This window comes from Carcharhinus amblyrhynchos, chromosome 1 (genome assembly GCF_965287045.1).
Source record: "Carcharhinus amblyrhynchos chromosome 1, sCarAmb.v2.hapA, whole genome shotgun sequence".
Taxonomy (NCBI): Eukaryota; Metazoa; Chordata; class Chondrichthyes; order Carcharhiniformes; family Carcharhinidae; genus Carcharhinus; species Carcharhinus amblyrhynchos.
The window spans coordinates 112029577-112052962 of record NC_137324.1 but is presented as its reverse complement, the minus strand read 5'-3'; the positions used below and the strand labels follow the sequence as shown (position 1 = coordinate 112052962).

The following is a 23386-nucleotide window of genomic DNA, read 5'->3' as shown; positions in this document are numbered from 1 at the left end:
CTACACATTAGTGCAAAGACAAGGCTAAAACATCTGCAAATATTTTCAGCCAGAAGTGCCAAATGGATGATCGATCTCAGCCTCCTCCTGAGGCCCTTGGTATCACAGACATCAATCTTCAGTCAATTAGATTAACTCCATTTGATAGCAAAAAACAGCTGAAGGCACTGGATACTGCAAAGGCAATGGATCCTGACATTTTTGGCAATAGTACTGAAGCCTTGTACTCCAGAACTAGCTGTATCCCTAGCCAAGCTGTTCCAGTACAGCTACAACACTGACATCTACCCAACAATGTGGAATATTGCCTAGTTATGTTCTAAAAACAAAAAGCAGCACAAATCCAACCTGGCCAGTTACTGGCCCATCAGTCTGCTATCAATCAAAGTGATAGCTGGTGTCATGAACAGTGCTATCAATCAGCACTTACTCAGCAATAACCTTCTCATTGATGCTCAGTTTAGATTCTATCAGCCCCTGACGGCATTACAGCCTTGGTTCAAACATGGACAAAAGAATTGAACTTAAGAGGTGAGGTCAGAGTTGACATTAAGACATCATTTGACAGAGTGTGGCATCAAGGAGCCCGAGCAAAATTGCGAGTCAAAGGGAATTAGGGGAAAATTCTCCATTGGTTGGAGTCATATCTAGCACAAAGGAAGATGGGTGTTGTTGTTGGAGGCCAATTATCTCAGTCCCAGGATCATATTTGCAGGAGTTCCTCAGGGTAGTGTCCAAGGCTCGGCCATCTTCATCTGCTTCAATAATAACCTTTCCTCTGACATAAGGGCAAAAGTGGGAATATTCAGTGATGACTGTACAACGTTCAGCAACATTCTCAACTCCTCAAATCAGCAAGCATTCAGTGTCCATTTGCAGCAAAATCTGGACAAATATTCATGCTTGGGCTGAAAAGTGACAAATAACATTTGCACAAGTGCGAGGCAATAGCTAGATCCTCTCTTGCAGAGAGGATCTAGCCATCTTCTCTTGGCATTCAATAGCTTTAAAATTGCTGAACACCCCATCGATATCCTGAGAGTTATCATTGACCATAAAGTGAACTGAAAAGGCCATATAAATACTGTGACCACAAGAGCAAGTCAGAAGCTGGAAATTCTGCAGGAGTAACTCACCTCCTTATTCCAATACAATTTTTGACTCAGTAGATGGCAAATCAAAGTGAATGTTACATCAATTACAGAATTTTGAGTTTTGTTTGATTAGTTATTAAAAATGTGTTTGCTGCAAGAAGTAACATTGAAACGCAAATTGAAGCAACAACTGTAGATGAACTAAATATGTACAAATTCTTGAGGAAAGACTGATGGCAGAATTTACACATAGGTGCTTATGATACACCTAACTTTCATCACTGATTCCAGTTTTAGTTGGGGTAGCTTATATGGAGAACATGAAAATGCCACAGACTGACGACCCAAGGAGAAAAAACATTGCCAGGCAAGAAGACAAATATTTTGTCATCAGTAGCACAATCAAACACTTAATTCTAAAAATGAAATGTGATTGAGGAACAGATAGAAGATAACAGAAGTAGTTGGTATGAAAGTACTAAGGCAGTGAAGGGTCAGCATAAGTTAATAAATAAAGGATAAAGTCTATCAGTCCAATTACATCGCGGGAAAGGCTTCCAAAGGAAAGAGGCAATTAGCTTAAATTTCCTAATCTAATGTGATGATTTAAGTTGATAATATTCAGTCACTCACTTTGTAACTATTTTTACTGTGAAAACACCACAAAATGACCTGAGATCATGGCTGCTTCTAGTAATTACATTTCATTTGTTTAAAAAAAATCACAGATGTAATAGAAAGCATGAAAATAATTCAGTTTACCACACTGGATATTTCCTTTCTGAACCTGTATTGCTTTCTAATATACTGTGTAATTATTTAACTGTTCATGTGTTCTGTGGCTTACTCCTACCCAAAACTCCAAGAAATGAGGAAGACATAATTGTGAATGTATTGATCCATGGGCATTTTTTTCATTATTGTACTGTGTTTTCCTGAAAAAAGTATTTCCAATGCAGCATGCTGTTAAACTGTCTGAATACACATGCGACAGAGCCAGAAGAGTGGTTGTCAGCTAAGCACGACATGGGGGCTTTTCATGTTATGGTTCAACATTGACACAAATCACTTGGGGATATTCACAGCAACAACATGACTGGTGTATCCCAACCAACTTATATAACACTCCTCACAACCCGTGATATTTTAAAGAGGAAAGTGTATTGCTGCGAAATGCATTCTGTGCCTCTTTAGTGTTTAAGCAAAAAGAAATTCCACCTCGTTTTTAATGTAATTTCTTAATTTGCAATCAATTTAATTGTGTCTGAACCTCAGAGACCAGCCCACAAAATGATTAGAAACATGAATGGAACTGACCTATTGGGCCTGTTAAAATCAATATATCTCTGTTGGCAACAGATCTGTTATATTGCTAAATAAGCACGCAATTTTTCAACTTGCGTTAGTTACCAGTAAGATGATTCTTCATTCTCTCTCCCACTGTCCAAACTCTAGCTTGTACTGTTTTATTGGATTATTCTCTTTATGAAGCTATTGTCATTGGTTTAATATCCTTCATCCTTAAGAGAAAATTAATGAACAAATATAAATGTGATCATAAGAGAGGAGCTATAGAAATGATTCCTACAAGTTCTGTGCCTTTGGCGTAATTGATTCATTGTTTAAAAATAGAAGTGGAAAGATCAATAAAGGGAAAAATTGCCATAAGTGTGATTTGAGCATTGCTTATTTAACTGCCCAAATTTCAATGGAAAATATAAAAAGCTAGCTATCCAAAATGCATAAACATTCCATGTCGCATCACATAAAATGAAGCAATTGTTGTCAGCGTTCAAACAATAACATTCAATTTAGGTCAAAGATTTATCTTCACTAGAAACGGCTTCTTTGCTTGTGATACAAGTCACACATCCAGTCGCAAAGTATTTGAACTATATTTCATTTATATCCACCTAGAAACCGGCCATAGATTTTCTAATAATATTGTTCTGAGCTGATAACCAAACTGTCAATTTGCAGAGATGTTAAAACTTTAAACCCTCCAACCCAAGCCCATGTTGTCTCTAAACCATTGACTTCCAGTTAGAATTGAGGTGGAACAAGGGGCATTGGTTTAATATCCTTCAGTCAACCTGCTCCCAGGGGTTGACAACTTCAGTGTTTTAATGAGGTTGGCAGTCTCTGATTTAATTTGTTTTACAATGGCTGCTTCAGGGTTCTCAGATCTCCAAGAACTTAGCAGCTGAAGGGAACAACAATGTGGAGAAATTAAACTCTCCTAAACTCCTAACCCATCAGATTACCTCCATCTCCACCCACCCTACAGTCCACATCCCAGCCCAGAGTCAGAGATTTGATCTTCCACTGTGGCTGGGGAATTGGACCTGTTCCACTAGGCTCAGGGATCTGGTCCCCCATTTACAATCCTACTCGGAGCAGCAAGTGGCTTGCCTATGACTGCAGCATCCTTCAGAATGCTTCTACCTGACTGGAAACCAGGCCCAGCAATCAGATAACCTCTGGGCAGGGAAGTTGCCAAAGTAAGATGCCAGAGACTGGTGAATCTGTGGAACTCTTTGTTGCAGAAGGCTGTGAAGGCCAGCTCATTGAGTATCTTTAAGACAGAGAAAGATAGGTTCTTGATTAATAGAGGGATCAGGGGTTATGGGGAAAAAATCAGGAGAATGGGGATGAGAAAAATATCAATTATGATTGAACGGCAGAGTAGATTCAATGGGCCGAGTGGCCTAATTCTGCTCCTATGTCTTATGGTGATATGGAGTCAAAACTCGACAGTATGCAGACTTCCTCTCAGAAACCCTGCCTACTCAACTTGTTCTGGTCAAGGTTTAACCCAACGTCTTTAAAAGTTTGGTAATTGTTAGTGGATAAAAGTTACCTGTGCTTCTTTATATCATTTATTCCATTTTTCAGATTTCCTAGACGTTCAGTTGGGTTTTGTCTGCAGTAAAGGATATCACAGAAAAATAAATAAGGTATTTTCTTCCAATTTTCCCTCCCTTTATTTTTCCCATCGTATTCCCCTGGAACTGCTGTCTCATGCAGAGCTATGGCTTCATAGGTCCCGCAGCCTTCCAGCACTCATTCTTTATGTGTGAGCACTGACAGTGGAGCTTGGCAGGGTATCTGACAGCTCCAGGGCCCACAGCCAAGCACAATCATGTCTCCACAACCACACACCCTCATTTTTCAACAGGTGCCTGTCAGAAGCAGGAACCCTAGATCCTGTTTAATAAAAAAAATCACTTAAAACGGGCTTGACCCTCTGTTCCATAGTTCATGTGTTGGTCCATTAATATCATTCTTGGCCTCCAGATTGATATTTCCTTTTGACAGCCAAGGGGCCCTGAGATTTTTTGGCAGGTTACCATTGACTTGGGTAGAACAACTGTGTGAGGATCTACAGTTGCACAGTGTCTTATGCAGTGCTATTGGTTATGGTACTGAATGAGCAACACAGAACTCAAATTCCAAAATGGAAAACTAGAACATTAAATTTAATAAATCTGGTACATTGACAGCTGCCACCATCAACCGTGCCAAACAAAATGACCATGAAACATTCCAAATTGTCAAAAAATATTGATTTAATAACATTCTTCAGAGAAAGGACTCTACTTCCAATCCCACACTAAGCAATTCAATCAGTGAGTGGTGTTTACTGGTTCTGTGATGTGGCTTTGACAGCAAGACCAGGAGTAAGGTTGGATTGGAGGGTGTTGGGTTGACATTGAGGAAATCAGTCCTCTGATTTGAACAAGTCCACCATATCATGAAATAATTGGTGGGATTCTCTATCCCCAGGCCCTGCGGTGTTTTTCTCGATGGCAAGAGAAGTTGCACTGTTGGCTAGTGGAAGGATCCTCTGCTCCTGCCACTGTCAATGGGATTTTCTATCGAATGAACCCCGAATCATCAGGAAACCCGCAGCAGGGATCGCTGTCAGAAGGGCTGGAAGATCTCACCGGCATAATTAGCTGGTAAATCCCGTTGTGTCCTTGAAGTGCACAAGTGTTTAATTTGAACTAAACATAGACATGATTTAATTAGGATAGTTATCTTTATCTCACATGAAGCAAAAATAGAATGATAGAGCCCTTTTGGCTTGTGCCAGTTCATTAAAAGTGCTACCCAGTTAGCCCCATTCTATAGTCTTATAAATTTTCAACTTCCAAGTATATATCCAATTCTGTTTTTAAAAAAATAAACACAACTGACTGGTTATTTTGTATTACAGTTTATGGTAATGAATCTGGGGTTGATCAGTAGTACTTTGAATTATTAATCTTTGTTTTATGTAATAAACAACACTGGAATAAATTCAGATACATCATTGTTTTCAAGGTTTGACTTTCCTTCTTACTTGCATAGCCTACGAATCATGTCTTCAGGGCGCTTTGTTAATTTCTTAGGAAAATCCAGTTTTTCTACTCCTTTAAGAATCAAGTTATAGGTCATCATCTGGTCATAGCCAGAAAATGGTGGGCTGTTAAACAAAGGTAGAAAGTAGTTAATGTTACAGCAATATTCTGCAGGATTCTGAAACCAGATACATATAACTGAGGAATTTCCATAACTGCTCATTGGCCTTCAATGCCCAGAGAACTTCTAAAATTAATCATAATAAAGAAAATCCAAAGTGTTAATGTATTTAAAAATTTGTGATAGGATTTGAATTTTGCATGGCCCTCCGCTCAGTGGGGGAGAAATTCAACACTATTATGTCAGTTCTCTGGACATAAAATCAATACTGGGGAGACAAATTTTACATTGCCATTCCCTAATGCCCACTTCCCCTGGAAATGGAAGCCAATGAGATGAAGTAGAGATCCTGCCTGAAACAGGTATTCGGCATCTACTCTATGCAAATTAGAGTCTTATCATTGTACACCTTGATTGGAATTGATCCAAAAGAGGCAAAAGGCATTGTCCATCCAATCATACAGTGCAGAAAAGGCTGTTTGGTCCACTGAGTCTGCATCAACTCTCTGGCAGAGTATTTTACCCAGGTGCTCTCCGACGCCCTATCTCCGTAACTACCACACATTTACCATGCTTAATCCATCTAACCTACACATCTTGGGGCAATTTAACATGGCCATCCACCTAACCTGCACATCTGGCAATCCACACTGAGTGCTACAAACTCTGAATCAGCTTCAGCTCATCCACTGAAACTGTCCTGCTGTCTTTTGTGAGTACAAGCAGGCTGCAGCCAGCTTACCAACCCAGCAGCTCACCGAGATCCCCATCTGAGGATGAGGAGGCTCAGGAAGAACGATCACAGCGCTCACCCTCCACTAATGCAGCGACACACACCTCAGTGGGGCATAGTTCAAGGTTAGACTCAAGGCAAATTGTTTGGGAACACCTCACAGATACATCCCCACACAGGTCAGAGACTGGGACAGTCCAAGTCTCTAGCAATCGGAAGGCTACTGGAGGTCAGCTATCTGCTCAGGCTCAGTCACATGATAAGCCTTTGGAAACATCTGGTGGAGATGCAAAGCGAGGCTGCAGAATATTGGGCAGAGTTTCGACAATTACTTGTCAGAGTGCCTGATGAAGGAGTCTGTCTATGTTGTGGCTCCAACATGTAAGTGCCTCAAGGTCACCATGGGAAAGTTGGAGACCATCATGAAGGCCTTAGTCCAGCAGCTCTGCTGGATTTATGCTCAGCCATCCCAGACACTACTGAACCGAGATGGTAATACAGGAGCTTCCATGGGTCAAACAGCACGGATCAACAGGATCCATATTAAAGGGGAGGCTGGAGAATAACAGAAGGCATCTTTATCTGCACATCGTGAGGCTCCAGGTAAATCGGAGGCACCCAGACTGAGGGGCAAGGGTCAAACTCCATCTTCTGATATAAGTAGCACCACTTTCTCGACACAGGTAAAATGGCATCTCCCAAATTTGAAAGTAAGATTGGTTACATCTGGGAGGAGCATGATGACATGGGAAGATGGAGATGAAGTGCAGGAAGTAGTCTGCCCCAGCAGAGTGATGTACAGTGCATCAGGAGTAGTGCAGCTCTTTGACAGAAAGGCTTTATTGTCTTTATTGCCTCCAAGTCCCTTGCAAACCGAGGACCACCTTGTACACACTATAATTTATCAATCAAGTTTTAGACTAATGTAATCTCCCGTTGGCAGGATGCAAGATTGGAAGGCCTGATGAGATGTCAGCAGGTAGCTGTTCTAACAGGCACATATGATGTAATGTTCACCGGGAAGAGAGATCCACAATTAATATGTAATTGGGAGAACTGCAATGTGATTTTATGCCAACTGGTTCTCGTCTTTTTGGCTCCCGTTGGATTCTCTGATCCTGTCTGTTACCAAACCCGCCATAGGTGGGATAGGAGAATTCTGCCCATTGTCTTTACAAGCAGAAAAGCTGATTTCTTTTCTCCGTAGTTTTTGAGAAACCTATTTCAGGGTGGGATTGGTAAAAATGAATGAGTAGTCCGTTCCTGCATTCAACTGTTTAAGTGGGCATTTTTATGTCTAAAGCTCGACAATGAATGCTAGTAGATAGTTTAATTGTGGAAGGCATCACATCCCAATCCTGTTGTCAACTGGAATCCAGACACAAGCAATTTCCACCACTGGTTTCAATTGATTTCAAGAAGTAATTAGATATAGCTTTTGGGCTAAAGGGATCAAGGGATATGGGGGAACGGGGATCAGAATATTGAATTTGATGAATTTATGATCACATTGGATGGTGGAGCAGACTCAGAGGGCCGAATGGCCTACTGCTGCATCTATTTTCTATGTATCTATCGCCATTGGGATAGTAGCTCCAGACAAAACAATCAAATGCAATTTGCCTCCTACACTCTTGTTAGTGGTATGACACAGTAATAGGTCTCACAACACCAGGTTAAAGTCCAACAAGTTTATTTGATAGTAAACCCACTAGCATTCTAATTAGAATTGCATTCTAATCAGTATTCTGTAAACTGTGTGTACCTTTATACACTCTGTGTGTGACCAGAACTCTCCACTCACTTGACGAAGGGGCAAACCCTGAAAGCTGGTGGGTTTACTACCAAATAAACTGCTTGGACTCTAACTGTGTTTATCCCAGTCCAATGCCAGCATTTCCACATCGTGGTATAACACAACAGCATTTGACTATTGCAATCAATTCCTATCAAATGATCTACAACACACAAGAAAAGCTTCAGTATTGCAGAACTTGGAGAATCTCAGGTCCAAAGCCGACTTTTAATTTCCAAAGTGTATTAGTTATCACATGTCTCAAATTACTCATCTATTAGATCCCTAAATTTTACTTCTAGACTAAATTTAATTTGCATTTGAATGAACATGACTCTCACTAGCTCCTGAACACATCGTCCATGATACCATCTAACTGCTAGTGTCTGGGATCAGTTAACTCACCCTACCAAGCAGTTGGAAAAAATGTAAGTTTCTATTTTTATGCCCAGTGATTGCAGATAGAATTGGTTGGACAAAAGGATTATATACCTTCCAGTAAGAAGCTCAAAGACAAGAATTCCCAATGACCAGAAATCGACACCAAAATCATGGCCCTTATTCAGAATGATCTCAGGTGCTACATATTCTGGAGTGCCACAAAATGTCCATGTTTTCTGACCTTTGCCAATCTTCTTAGCAAATCCAAAGTCAACCTGAAAACAAAGAATCAGTGGAATGTATTCATCCAATTATCTACAACATCTATCCCAAAATAATGATGATCATGAGAAGATGCTGACCTGTGATCTACACTGGCTATAACATTTGCCATTGACACAAGTGGTTTTCTGTTATCAGGGTGAGTTTATTATTATGTATGGCAATGGCAGCTGCCCGCATCACTAAGCAGCATCTGGTACGCCCCCAGTACTGGGCAGAGAGGCTAACAATTCTGGCTCAATGGGGTTGTGGTTTTATTTATTTCAATATCCAGCATACCTGGTCCTGTCAGATGTGCCACTGCTGATCTGATGCTAATTCCTTCTGTGGACCAGTGATGTGAGGACTCCCTATATAGAGTGTGCCTGGTCCTGCTACCTCCTATACCACTGGCTTTCTAATAACATCTCAGTGAAAGGAATAAAAGCCAATTAAAAATATACAAGTACAACTTATTTTTCTTTAAAAGCTATTATACTTAAGATTGTCTAAATAAGGACAGCACGTTGGCACAGTGGTTAGCACTGCTGTCTCACAGCGCCAGGGATCGCGGTTTGATTCCTGGCTTGGGTCACTGTCTGGTGTGGAGTCTGCACGTTCTCCCTGTGTCTGCGTGAGTTTCCTCTGGGTGTCCCGGTTTCCTCCCACAGTCCAAAAAACATGCAGGTGAGGTGGATTGTCCATGCTAAACTCTCCCTCAGTGTACCCGAACTTGTGTTGGTTGCAACTAGGGGATTTTCCCAGTAAATTCATTGTAGTGTTTATGCAAGCCTGTTTGTGACACTAATAAATAAACTTTAAACTTTATAAAATAAGCAGATTGGGAACTCAGTAGGATATGTGATACTTCAACAAGCTGGAGAGTTGAAAACATCACCAAGACACAAAACTCAATTATTTTAGTAGTAAATAATAATAGTGTAAAGGTAAATCTAAGCATCAACTCTCAGTGCCTTGTGGTTGAGGGATATAGTTTGTTTTACACTTAATTAACTGTTCAACTCCAGTGAGAGGTTAGCAGCTTGCTCATGGCTTAGTCATTAGGGTGTTTGCCCGTTACTGGCTAAACCTTTTACTGACTGATTGAAGAATGATATTCATGGAGACTGGTTCTAGTTGCTAATAAGAAAAGTATTGACGTTACACTCAGGAAGTAGAAGGGTATGTGCAGTGGGAATGGAAAGCTGGGGGGCTGAAAATCTTCAGTTTCACTAACAGGTCAAGGGTCAAGTCATTTGGAGGACTAAAGGGGACTTGGCAGCAAATAGAGAATTCAGAATACAGAAAACACTGTAAAACCGCTGAAACTAATCCATGGCAATTACAAATGAAAATGTGCAGAGTCATACACTTTGCTATTATTGTGTATCAATGGCCTTACAAGGTCTAAATATAAAAACAACAGGTAGAATTGTTAAAGAAAGATCACCATGGTTTGATGTAACATGGCACCTTGTTAATCAACAAGAATGATTCTAATTGATGTAGCCCTCATTGGCACAGAGATGGAATCAAATTTTTCTTTAAGACTTTTGCTTTTGATTTCAGGATTACATTAAGTTTTTATGAGAATCCCATAGATCTGATGAGCATTCTTCCCACAAATGACCAGATTTATTGAATTAAATTTCACAAGGTGCTATGGCGATAAACACACCACTTCTGGGTTGCAAGCCCAGAACCACTACAACTACACAAGTATAGTTTACATGCTTCAATATACTTCATTCTTCAGAATCAACTTACCAACTTTATGTATCCTTCAGTATCGAGCATCAGATTCTCTGGTTTCAGGTCCCTGTAGATGACTCCAATATGATGCAGGTAATCAAATGCTTCAGTCACACAAGAAATACAAAACTTTGCTGTGAACTCATCAAAGCAACCTCTGCCACAAGAAGAATGTATTGAAGCACAAGGTCAGTGAGACATGTAGTATAAGACAGACTTCTACTATCAAAATTCAACCAGGCTTGCTTTAAAAAGACAAGTACAATGTATGTGCACTGATATTAGGTCAGCTCACCTATCTCTAAGGATGCTCCAGATCTCTCCACCAAGGCAAGCCTCCAGCAACATGTAAACATACTTGTTGTCTTTAAAACTGCGAAATAGTCTACAACATCAGGAAGGGGGAAACCAGATGAGACACAGCCTATGAAGCTTGTTCAAAACCATTACAGAAATATGCTAAGGGAGTGCATTAGCATTAATGCACTGTTTTAGTACATTTGTGATCAGCAAGTTACTCTAAGTTAATTGTAAACAGTTGCATTTGAATACTGCTGAAAAAAGAGACATATTGTCCAAGCTTCTTATCTCACTCATCCGGACAAACACAAGAATACCAAATTTCAAATGATACAACCGTTTATACAATAAGAGTAAAGGTAGTGATTGATTGCAGTCCCAAATTAGCATTGGGTATAATATAGAGAGAAAGCTACTGATCATTTCATACTGTAGGTATTAGTTTGACAGATGTTAAACACATACACAGAGCTTTAATCAAAACGTTGGTGACTTTTTTAATGTTAGTGAAGAACTAGATGCTGCTTTTAACTAATGTTGAACATGTAAATGCAGTACAAAAATCCAGAGTGTCCCCTGTGTATCCCACTGAAGTACACCTAAAAAACTAAAAGATAAAATATTGTCAACAAAAAATTCATAAGAGTAAGCATTATAAAGGCAGCATCCAAAGTTATAAAATTCATTGCACTCCTAAGTATTGTGATTGTTACATTATATTTTCCTACTTATCTCTCTGGACTGATTCATTCCATGTGTAAATGAATTCTGTATCCAAATGTTGCCCAGATTGTGTTTGCAATGGTTTTTTTTAACGGTTTAGATACTATTAAAGAAAACATCAATTTTTCTTCCCATTGTCTCTCTTTGCGATTCTCCTAGATGTGTTACAAAGAGAATACAGCACTAAGATAGGCTGCTTCTAAGCCACTAAATGATCTGCTTTCAGCTTTTCTGTTGGAAACTAAATGAGAGCAGGCTGACTGCTTTCCCTATCACAGTGCATAGGAAATTCAGTCATTAAACTTGATCTCTGTCCTTTTTGGTGCTGTGCATTGGTGCTTCAAAACATGATTCCACAGTGCTATACATACCCAGTATATTCAGTGGAGCTAGAAATTGTAGGTATGTACAAATTAGGAGCTGGAGTAGGCCATTTGGCCCCTCATTGCTGTTCTGCCATTCAATAAAATCGTGACTGATCTGATTATAGCCTCAACTCTATCCTCTCGGTGTGTTGGTGCTGCCAGCCAGGAAATCTGGCTCAATTGACATTTTTCGGGGGCTGTATTTTCCTCCACTTGTCGTCAAGTGGTATTACAGCATAGGAAATGTCATATGGAGTGGGGTGCCAAATGTCAGATCCTCTTGAGAATGCTGCAAAAATGTCCCCAGCCTCTTCCAGCACCTGTGGCTGTCAGAGTGAACCTCCCCTTTAAGTAGTGCAGGTTACTTCTAGTGGTACTAGCCTTGTATGGACTTTGCTGAGCTGCGTAGCCAATGGGTGCACACGGAAATCATTATAATTTGCAGGTAGTGCAAAGTTTCTGCATTGCATCAAATAGGCAAGGATCAATCATACACAATCCCCATGCGTGTTCTTGGGCCTTATCTAATTTTAACCCTGCAGCCTCGTGAAATTACTTCCACAATGCGACCATAATTGCTTTGCCTGCTGCTGTCTTTCAGTGCTCCTATGCAGAACAACAAAATAAGGCAGAACATGCCTTATTTTACTTCTGAAAGTAGAATCCAGAAAAGAAATGATAAATTTATGCACAAGTGAAAACACATTAATCCCATTTTCTGTTAAAAAACATAAATTGTTTTCTCTCGACATTCCTGCTGAGATATAGGAGTTACTGTGCTGATGTTACTTTTTAAATTACTTAACAAAACTAAGGGATTATTTCCATTCAAAATATAAGGCTACTGATAGCATCTGTCAATCAAATTAATAAAGTCATGAGATGGAGAGAAACTGGTGCACTGAGATGCCAGTATATTATTTAATAGCAAACCCAGCAGAGAAGGGCTGGATCCAACATCTGGCACTGACAGATTTATACATGAACCAACCAGGTTGGCGTTTACTTTTTAAACAATATGTTGACAAAAAGTAAAGTAGTCTAAGAAAGGCAAGTTAACTTTTTTCACATAACTCACTGTCAGCTTTTAAACTGAACTGTTATTAGTCTTCCTGGACTATTCCTTTAATCGTTCTTCAGAAAACAGCTACCTCACAATAAATGGAGAACAAGCCTCTTCTAGAATCTTCTTCTCCGAATGTATGTGCTCCTGTTGTCTTGTGTCCACAATGTGTTTTTTCTTTATGCACTTTACAGCAAAGGTCACATTTTCATTTTTCATTTTGACCTATAAAGAAAGATCGCTAATTGTTTAATGTTACATCTTTTGAGGATTTGCTTTACCTGGCAAAGGCATGCTCATGAAAGCACAAATTTTCATCTTGACTGCAGGAGCAAGAAATGATAACAGGCGGGAGATGCGTCTGCCAGGCGATTGCTCCTGCAGTGAAGATTCAAATTAACATTGAGCTATGCTTTTTCCCACTAATTATTTTACATCTCATGGTTTTAAACAGCGCTAATAAAAGCTCAAGCACAAATTGCCTTCAATGTGAGCTATAAAGAATGAAAGAGTAATGCAAAGATATTGCATAAAGAAGGATATGGATCAGGACAATGAAAGTTTTGAGCATTCAAAACTGAAGCTTATAGGACCATCAGACATTTACAAATTCAATTTTCCTGTCCACACCTTCTCAGGTGTCCAAAAGCAGCCTGTACATTTTACCTTTTTGGGCTTTGACTTGAATTGCCACAAAATTTGTGCATTTCTCCTTCAACCCTTCCAAGGTTCAACCTAACAAGCACTCAGTGGGATGAGATCACATACAAATTGTTCAGCTAATTTTAGAGCAAGGTGAATGTCGGGAACAATCATTAATGCTGGACTCACTTAATACATTTCATGTTATATAGAAGAGTGAGGGGTGACTTGATTGAAGTACACAGGATCCTGAATGGTATTAACAAGGTGGACTTTGAAAGGATGTCTCCTTTCTCTGAGTCCAGGACCAGAGGCATGGTTTTAAAATTAGGGATCATCCTTACTGGACAGAGGTTTGGAGAATTATTTTCTTTCAGAGGGTTGTCCAACTTTGGGACTGTGTCTCAGATGGAATTGGAGTCATTGAATATTTTTAAGGCACAGGTAGATAGATTTCTTGTTAGATGAGGGAACCAAAGATGACTGGGGGTAAACAGAGGATGTGGAGCTCAACACACATAGATCAGCCATGATCTGATTGAATGGTGCAGCAGGTTGGAGGGGCCAAATGGCCTACTTCTGCTTCTGTGTTGTATGTTTGTATTCACATAAATGAAGTTGACCTCTGTTTTTGGAAGGATTTTTCAAACCTTCAAAAAGATGACTTATACACCATGATTATTGTATCCTTGTTCAATTATGCAAAATAAAGAAAATACCATCTAAGCTTACATGAGCAGGTCACCTTCCCTGATTTAAACAAAGGGAAACATTTTACTGGCCGTAAGGAGGTGGGAATGGAGGCAGGAAGTGAGGGCAGTAAAATGGCATTGGGCTTGTGTTGGGCCGGCTCTCTTCCCTGCCGACAGATTTTACCAGATGTGGGTGATGGTACAGATCAATGGCAGATGGGTAATTCCAAATGGTGGAACAGTCAAATTTTACCAGTGGCACACTGGATGCATGGAGACTGAAGGTGGGAGTTTGCAGTCCCAATACTGACGGGACTGGAAATCCCAATCCAAAGTCATTGGACTTAAGAACATAAGAACATAAGAACATAAGAAATAGGAGCAGGAGTAGGCCATCTGGCCCCTCGAGCCTGCCCCGCCATTCAATAAGATCATGGCTGATCTGTCGTGGCTCAGTTCCACTTTCCCGCCCTCTCCCCATAACCCTTAATCCCCTCTCTTATCAAAAACCCATCAACCCGCTTCTTAAAAATATTTAGCGAGGCAGCCTCCACCACTTCAACGGGCAGAGAATTCCAGAGATTCACCACCCTTTGAGTGAAGAAGTTCCTCCTCAACTCCGTTCTGAACCGCCCTCCCTTTATCTTGAGGCTGTGCCCCCTAGTCCTACTGTCTTTTTTGAGCGGGAAGAGTCTTTCCACCTCTATCCTATCCATCCCATTCATCATCTTATACGTCTCAATGAGATCTCCCCTCATTCTTCTAAACTCTAACGAGTACAAGCCTAGTTTATTCAGCCTCTCCTCATAGCTCAACCCCCTCAACTCCGGTATCAGCCTAGTAAACCTCCTCTGCACTCCCTCCAAGGCCAAAATATCCTTGCGCAGGTGCGGCGCCCAAAACTGCACACAGTACTCCAGCTGCGGCCTCACCAATGCCCTATACAGCTGCAGCAAGACCTCCCTACTTTTATATTCAATCCCCCTCGCTATGAAGGCCAGCATCCCATTCGCCTTCCTGACCACCTGCTGCACCTGCAGGCTGGGTTTTTGCGACTCATGCACAAGGACCCCGAGGTCCCTCTGCACCGTCGCCTGCTGCAGTTTTTCGCCACGTAAGTAATAGTCCTTCCTACCATTCTTCCTACCAAAGTGGACCACCTCACACTTGCCAACATTAAATTCCATTTGCCATTTCCTGGCCCATTCGCCCAGCCTATCTAGATCCTTCTGCAGACTCTCCACACCCTCCACACAATTTGCCTTTCCCCCAATCTTTTAGCTGCTCTCCAAATTTCCATCACTTGCAAGCCTATTTGAGCAAGGTGAGATCCAAACAATAGCCAAGCTGTGAAGGGAAGGAACTGACAGCCACTATGCGAAGCTGCTTGCAGCCTGTGTCTTCAGGAAACGACAGTATTATGTATGGAGGCACAGCAGAAGGTGACACACAAATGAAGTGTTGCTCATGAAGGTGCTTCCGAGATCCACAGCAGCCACCGGTGGTAGGACAAGGTAATGAGGGACTCATTGCTGTGGGTGTTTCATTTGGTTATGAGCCAATGCTTTCAGTGAGGAAGTGAATGAACAGAGATGGAAATGTGGACACATGGAAGTGGTGGGGTGGTGGTGAAACTGGATCAAGAGCTTTGAGAAATGCTAGATACCCAATGCTTATAGCTGATTATTCTAACCTGTGGTGCATTTGAGATGTTGTCTGGAGATCTAAGTGGCATCTCTCAGTCAATGACCAACCCTTGCATGAACAACATCAAAGATGCCATGTACCATTGGGCTGGTCAATATATTAAGTTCAATACCAATCAGGTCAGTCAGGCAGAAGAGGTCAGTTGGCTTTGGGACCTTGGCTGGATTTCCTGCTGGGGGTGGGGGGTGGGGGGGCAGGGTCAGTGACTGTACTCATGCGACTATCAAGACTCCCTCAAATGGAGACCCCACTATCTTTCAATCTCCACCCCAATTAATGATTTATTATTAATAATTCTTTATTAAGTCACAATGCTCATCTGGAGAGACAGAACAGACATGATTGGCCAAATGGCCTCCTTCTGCTCCATAACAGTTCTGTGATTCTGTAAAGGGAAGGATGTGATGGCCTGTAACAGAGAAAAAGTAATAACAGTAGGATTTTTGGTGAATGAAGAATTGGGTTTGAGCTTATTGGTATTGCATTTGTAATAGCTCCTTATGTACAGACCAGACAGAAAAAGCAGTTGTCTGGATCTTAGCCTTCCTCCCACTTCTTCCTCTCGCACCTCCACCTTGGTTTGTTGTCTGATAGACAGTGGCAAGGGTTCTTCTTTCATGATGGTGAGGTTGTGTGGCAGTCGAATACTCAATGGCTCTCCCAGAGCAGCAGAATAATCGCTTCAACATGTCAGTGGGCTGATCTTAACAGATTTCTCATGGCCCCTGGCTTTTTGCTGTGTTGCCTATGTGCCTGTGGGTTGTGAACCAGGATCATGAATCATGAAGACACATGAGTCATGTGCGTGCGAGATGTGAACCAGAATCACCATGTTGTCAGTGGATAGGCTTTGTCATCCAATTGTTTTCTGTGGTGGCTGAAATACCGCTGGCATTTCAGGGGGGACGACGGCCTAGTGGTACTATTGCTAGGCTGTTAATCCAGAAACTCAGCTAATGTTCTGGGGACCCGTGTTCGAATCTTGCCACGGCAGATTGTAGAATTTGAATTCAATTTAAAAAATCTGGAATTAAGAATCTATTGATGACCATGAAACCATTGTCGATTGTTGGAAAAACCCATCTGATTCACCAATGTCCTTTAGGGAAGGAAATCTGCCTTCCTTACCTGGTCTGGCCTACATGTGACTCCAGAGCCACAGCAATGTGGTTGATTCTCAACTGTCCTCTGGACAAGGGCAAATAGGGATATGCAATGAATGCCAGTCAGCCAGCGATGTCCATGTCCCACAAATTAATAAAAAAGTGGCTGAAATACTTTGGCACTGCAGACTGAAGATGCCATGACTGCTCTCAGGATACCAGGCATTGACCTGCATGATGCGCTGCCTACGTTCACACACCAGCTATGCAGTGAGTGAGTGGGACACCTTCAGTTCAGCTAGTTGGCAAAGTTGACAAGGCAATGTCTGCACAGTTGATAAAGCTTGACACCCTGAGAATCCTGCAATATTTGCAATGCCTCATGCTCACCACCCCGCACCACCCCCCCCCCCCCCCCCACCCCCCGTGACATTTCTTGAGGTTTAAAGTGTAGTTATTGCTGTCACAAGTATGCTTACGTTAACACTGCAATGAAGTTACTGTGAAAATCCCCTAGTTGCCACACTCAAACTCCTGTTCGGGTACACTGAGGGAGAATACAGCATGGCCAATGCACCTTACTAGCAAGTCTATCAGACTGTGGGAGAAAACCAAAGCACCCAGAGGAAACCCACGCAGACACAGGGAGAATGTGCAGACTCCTCACAGGCAGTAATCCTAGCCAGGAATCAAACCTGGTACTGTGTTAACTACTGTGCCACTGCACCATCCAATAGAAATAGAGGGATCTTGAAGGGCCTCACATTGGCTGAAGTTGGGATTCAATGAAGGTATTGTGGGTAGCTGGGATTGCGATAGTGTCTTGAGAGGGATCAAAAGTGGTTAGCAGATAGGAAGCAAAGATTTGGCATTGGCAGTCAGTGATTAGTAGGGTACTACAGGGACCTGTGCTAGGACCCCAATTGTTCACATTATATATTAATGATTTGGAAGAGGGAACTAAATGTGTTATCACCAAATCTACGGATGATGCAAAGTTGGGCGGGAGGGTGAGCTGTGAGAAGGATGCAGAATGCTTCAATGTGATTTGGAAAGGCTGAATGAGTGTGCATATTCATGGCAGGTGCAGTATAATGTGAATAAATGTGAGGTCATCCACTTCAATAGCAAAAAAGGAAGGCATATTATTACTTGAATGGATGTAACTTGAGAGAGGTGGATAATCTGTGAGACATTGGCATCCTCAGCTTCAGTCGCTGAAAGTAAGCGCACAGGTACAGAAGGCAGTAAAGAAAGCAAATGGTATGTTGGCCTTCATAGCGAAAGGATTTGAGTATAGGAATAGGGATGTTTTATTGCAATTGTAAAGGGCATTGGTGAAGCCACATCTGGAGTATTGTGTACAGTTTTGGTGTCCTTACCTGAGAAAGGATGTCCTTGCTATAGAGAGAGTGCAATGAAGGTTTGCCAGGCTGATTCCTGGAATGGCACGTCTGTCACATGAGGAAAGACTAAGTCGGTTAGGGTTATATTCACTGGAGTTTAGAAGAGTGAGAGAGGACCTCATAAAAATTTACAAAATTCTAACAGGGTTAGACAAGATAGATTCAGAAAGAACGTTTCTGATGTTGCGGGAGTCCAGAACTAGGGGTCATAGCTTGTGAATAGAGGGTAAATATTTTTGACCTGAGTTGAAGAGAAATTTCTTCACCTGAAGAATGATGAATCTGTGAAATTCACTACCACAGAAAATAGCTGAGGCCAAAACATTGTGTGATATCAAGAAGGAGTTAGATATATTCCTTGGGGCTAAAGGGATCAAGGAAGGCGGGGACAGGATGTTGATTTTGATGATCAGCCCTGATCAAAATGAAGCAACCACAGGATTGTTACGAAAAATCAGGGCATTGTAGATATAACTGAGGTAAAAATCTGTTGGGACAGTACTGAGCAAAATTCCTGATATCAAGAGATTGGTCCAATAATAAGCAAGGCTCAAATAAAGCAGTGTCATAGAAACAATAATGGAAGTGTATGGGCTGAAACTGGCCCTTGGCTATGGTACAAAACGAGCAATAATAAATCAACAGCCTGTTTTACAGCCCACCAGCTTTCCTGGATTGAATATATAGAAAAGATAAATGGCAGAGTGTAAGGTCAGCTGTCAATTCACCATCACTAACTTCTTCCTATACATTTCTGAACATTAAAAAAGTGCACTGTCATATTTGTAATCGGAGGAAATCTCCTTACCAGCTCAACTCTTCCAAACCCACCAACTCCCAAGGTGGTGATGATCTCAAGGTTTCTGAATGGGGATGTTGGAGAAAATGTGGCAACCTTCTCCTTCAACTGAATCATCTCCAAAGAGATTTCTCCTCCGTGTACCGATGTGGATATTCTACGCAGAATCAGATTTTTAACAGAACATAAATTGTAAGAATCTAGAGCAAAAATCCAACACTTATTTTAATTCTTTCATGGCTAAAGAACAAGCAAAGAATGGATCAGAAGGAGCGGGGATTAAAATTATGATTACTGAACGAACAGATAAAAGTTTAAATTGGGTATTTAACTTCACACATAGTTAGAATACTATTGGATATGTAGTTTAAACATGAAGAGAAGGATTACTAGGACGAGGGCAGGATTGGAAACTAAAACTTCCCAATTCCAAAATATTCAGTGAGCATATTGTGAGAGAAAACGGGGGAACAGCATTGATAAAACATTCTATTCAGGCGCTTGACTAGAACAGAAGTTTAACAGTGAATTTGCTGAATATATTTGGATAGAGTTGAAGAAGGGAAGGGAAAGTTCACTCTATTCAGTCTCCTTATAGCGCACTGAATGTTGAAAAGAAAGTAGATTAAGAGGGATACAGGTAAGTGAGTGCAAATTGAAATAATAGCGAAAACTGAAATCTATAGCAATAGATTATAGAGGGAGTTGGTTGCTTACTGATAATGTGAACAGGCTGGCAATCCAGGAGCCCAGGCATATACTCTGAGGGGACGGGTTCAAATCCCACCCTGGCAGCTGGTGGAATCTGAATTCAATTAATTAAAGCTGGAATTGATAGCTAGTCTCAGCAATGGTGAGCATGGAACTATCATTTATTGTCCCAAAGGTTCATCCGGTTCACCACTGCCTTTTAAAGGGAAAGAGACCTGCCATCCATATCTGATCTGGCATTTATGTGACTCCAGATCTGCAACAATGTGGCTGACACTTAAACTGCCCTCTGAAATGTTCAGTTTAAGCCCACAACCCCGTGAAAGAAATAAGAACTTTAATTATCCAAAGACATACTGGAAAGTGGTAAATAAGGGAAGCAATCGCCAGAGAACTGGAGTAGTGCCGATGTAACATCTGTATTCAATTAGGAAGAAAGGAATAAACCAGATAACTAGGATCAAGAATCCTATAATCAATATTGTGTAAGCTTCTAAAGACCACTCTATGGGATTTAATTAATAGCCATTTTGCAAGATGTGAGATTGAACTTCTGCAAGAGCATAATGAAAGTAGAACATCTGGCCAGAACATTTTTCTGATATTTTTTATTAATCCATGTCAATAAAAAGAGAAATTGGGCGCTGTTATACTGGACAGTCCAATCAATATGGTGTGATTAGTACCTGCTTTGTTTCCTAAGACGATGTATGAGAACAGCATAAAACATTCATTTTGGGTCAATATTCTTGAGAGCAGCTCCAATGGGGATGTTCTCTACACAACCTCTTTTGCATTGGGTTCTCAATATAAAAACACACCTTGGAGTTATTTCACCAGGAGTTTGAGATACTTAGTAAACTACAGAAAGTTACAAAATCATTTTATATTTTTTATGGCAATGCTAAACTACTACAGAGGCATCCTAACTGGTTATGTAAAAGGATAGTGTCTCGTAATTACAATAAGATATCACTAGCTTTAAAGTTGTTGGGTGAAACACTTGGAAAATAAGGAACAAGGTGCAAAGATTTTGGACAACAAGATTACAGCAACAGCTGTAATCTTTGATCTCCTTCACTGAATAGAATTTATGTACAAAACAACAAATGTGTATGTTGTAAGGAGCAAAGGTAAATGTAGAATAGATTATATTAAAATTAGATGCTTCAAGTGATCAATAGATAACAAGCACAACCCTTATAACATACACAAAAGCTTTGCAAAAATCAACAGAAAGAAAACACTATGTAAAGGAAATGCACGTACTGTGACTGATCTCATTGTCAGGTCCAGAGAGATTTACGTCAATGCTTAAATGATCTAAGGGCTCAGCCACAGAGATGGCAGATGTTTAAAAATGCCACTATGTCAGTTAATAGTTCTTGACTCTTCAGGCAATCAAAGATTAAACAATGTAATAACTTGTAAAATATTACCTTGCATAAAAATAAAGCACAATATTATGTTTAACAAAGGATTATGCAAAGAAGCTGCACCTTAGTGTCAGTGGGTACGTGCATCTGGCATCTGTACAGCTCAGGTTTGAACTTTAATCTATTTTGAGTTAGCTAATCTCAGCCAAGAGGAAGGTGGCTCTCCCCAGGCCAAAGAGAAGAAAACTTGACAAGTACTGACATTCTGATGCTGAGAAATTCTCTAACATTGCAAGGGTTTTCCAATGACAAACATTTATATGGCTGCTTTCTTGTTGGGTGGAATGTTCAATCCAACTACACTTTATGATTATAGGCCACTGGTGGCCACCATTCGCGCCTCCCTCCCTCGCTCCTCACCGCCTCCCTCCGTCACCACCTTCCTCGGTCGCCCATCACCGCCTCCCTCCGTCACCCCATCACTGGCTCCCTCTGTCGCCCCATCACCACTTCCCTCCATCAGCCCATTATCACCTCCCTCCATCACCCCATCACTGCCTTCCTCCATCACCCCATCACCATCTCCCTCCATCACCCCATCACTGCCTCCCTCCATCACCCCATCACTGCCTCCCTCCGTCACCCCATCGCTACCTCCCTCTGTTGCCCCATCACTGCCTCCCTCTGTCACTCCATCACCACCTCCCTCTGTCGCCCCATCACCATCCCCCTCTGTCACCCCATCATCACCCACCTCTGTCACCCCATCACCAGCTCCCTCCATCATACCATCACCGCCTCCCTCCATCGCCCATCACCACCTCCCTTCATTGCTCCATCGTCACCTCCCTCTGTCACCCCATCACCGCCTCCCTCCTTCATCCCATCACCACCTCCGTCTGTCACCCCATCACCACCTCCCTCTGTCACCCCATCACCACCTCCCTCCTTTCCCCATCACCTCCTCCCTCCATTGCCCCAACACCTCCTCCATCACTCCATGAGTGCCTCCCTCCATCACTACATCGCTAATTCTCTCTGTCATCCCATTGATTTCTCCCTCCGGCACCCCATGAGCGTCTCCCTCAGTCACCTCATCGCCATATCCCTCAGTCACCTCATCGCCGTCTCCCTCGGTCACTCCATCATCATCTCCCTCCATCACCCCATCACTGCTTCCTTGCCTCACCTGATTGCTGCCTTTTGCCTTTCCTGCTGACTCCCTCAGGAAATACTAAATATTTAAATATTTAATACTAAATGCTTGCTCAGGAAATACTAAATATTTGTAGAAGTTTTGCAAATTCTAAATACTTTTAAAATATTGAACAATGCTCAGTGCTGGTATTTTTACATTTACCACTCCACACACTGTTAAGAGTGAAAATAACTTACTTGGCATGTCTTTTCTTGTCATCTCTGGCCAACTCTGCAACATAACCCTGAAGGTAGTTCTGGAGTTCATCGAATGTACCAACCGTTTGATTGAAAGTTCTATCACATAGAACAAAATAAATAAAGGCAATAGCATAGAACTGTTTTTTGAAATCATGAATGAGCTCATTGTCCTGAACCTACTCCGGCAGATCAAAAATATTGATCAACTGATGAAAAAGACAGAGTCAGAATTTTACTGCCCTGCCCACCACAGGCATCGGAGCAGGTGAGGGGCGGACCATGGGACGGTCCGTTAACCTCGGGCAGGATTTTATGGTTTTGGGACGAGCGATGCCATAAAATCCCAGCCACTAGCTCCGAAATATTTTTGATGGGTTCTGCTGGAAGAGTTAAGGTCGGGACAACTTCAGGGCACGTGAAATAAAATATATAAATACATTTGTCACTATAAAATATTATAAAAGTAACACTAGTAATCTCTTTTCTAAATAAAGAATTTAAATTCACTTTTTGCAAAGAATATGTTATGACCCACTGTAACAAGGCTATGCCCATTTAATTTTGAAACTATGATTTTCAAACTTTCAACTGACTGGAAATTTTGCAATTTGAAATGAGGTG

At 41.4% G+C, this 23386-nt stretch overlaps 1 protein-coding gene across 1 annotated transcript in view; it reads right to left on the bottom strand.

Moving 5' to 3' along the window:
- prkg2 (protein kinase cGMP-dependent 2) overlaps positions 1-23386 on the bottom strand; it is a 73344-nt gene that overhangs the window by 5626 nt on the left and 44332 nt on the right. Inside the window, exons 10-17 of the mRNA XM_080198904.1 lie at positions 22763-22861; positions 19290-19437; positions 13020-13156; positions 10776-10865; positions 10496-10637; positions 8579-8742; positions 5440-5562; positions 3955-4017 (exon numbers count right to left, since the gene is read on the bottom strand). Of these exons, the coding sequence (XP_080055030.1) occupies positions 3955-4017; positions 5440-5562; positions 8579-8742; positions 10496-10637; positions 10776-10865; positions 13020-13156; positions 19290-19437; positions 22763-22861 (966 nt within the window). The remainder of the gene's footprint in view (positions 1-3954; positions 4018-5439; positions 5563-8578; positions 8743-10495; positions 10638-10775; positions 10866-13019; positions 13157-19289; positions 19438-22762; positions 22862-23386) is intronic.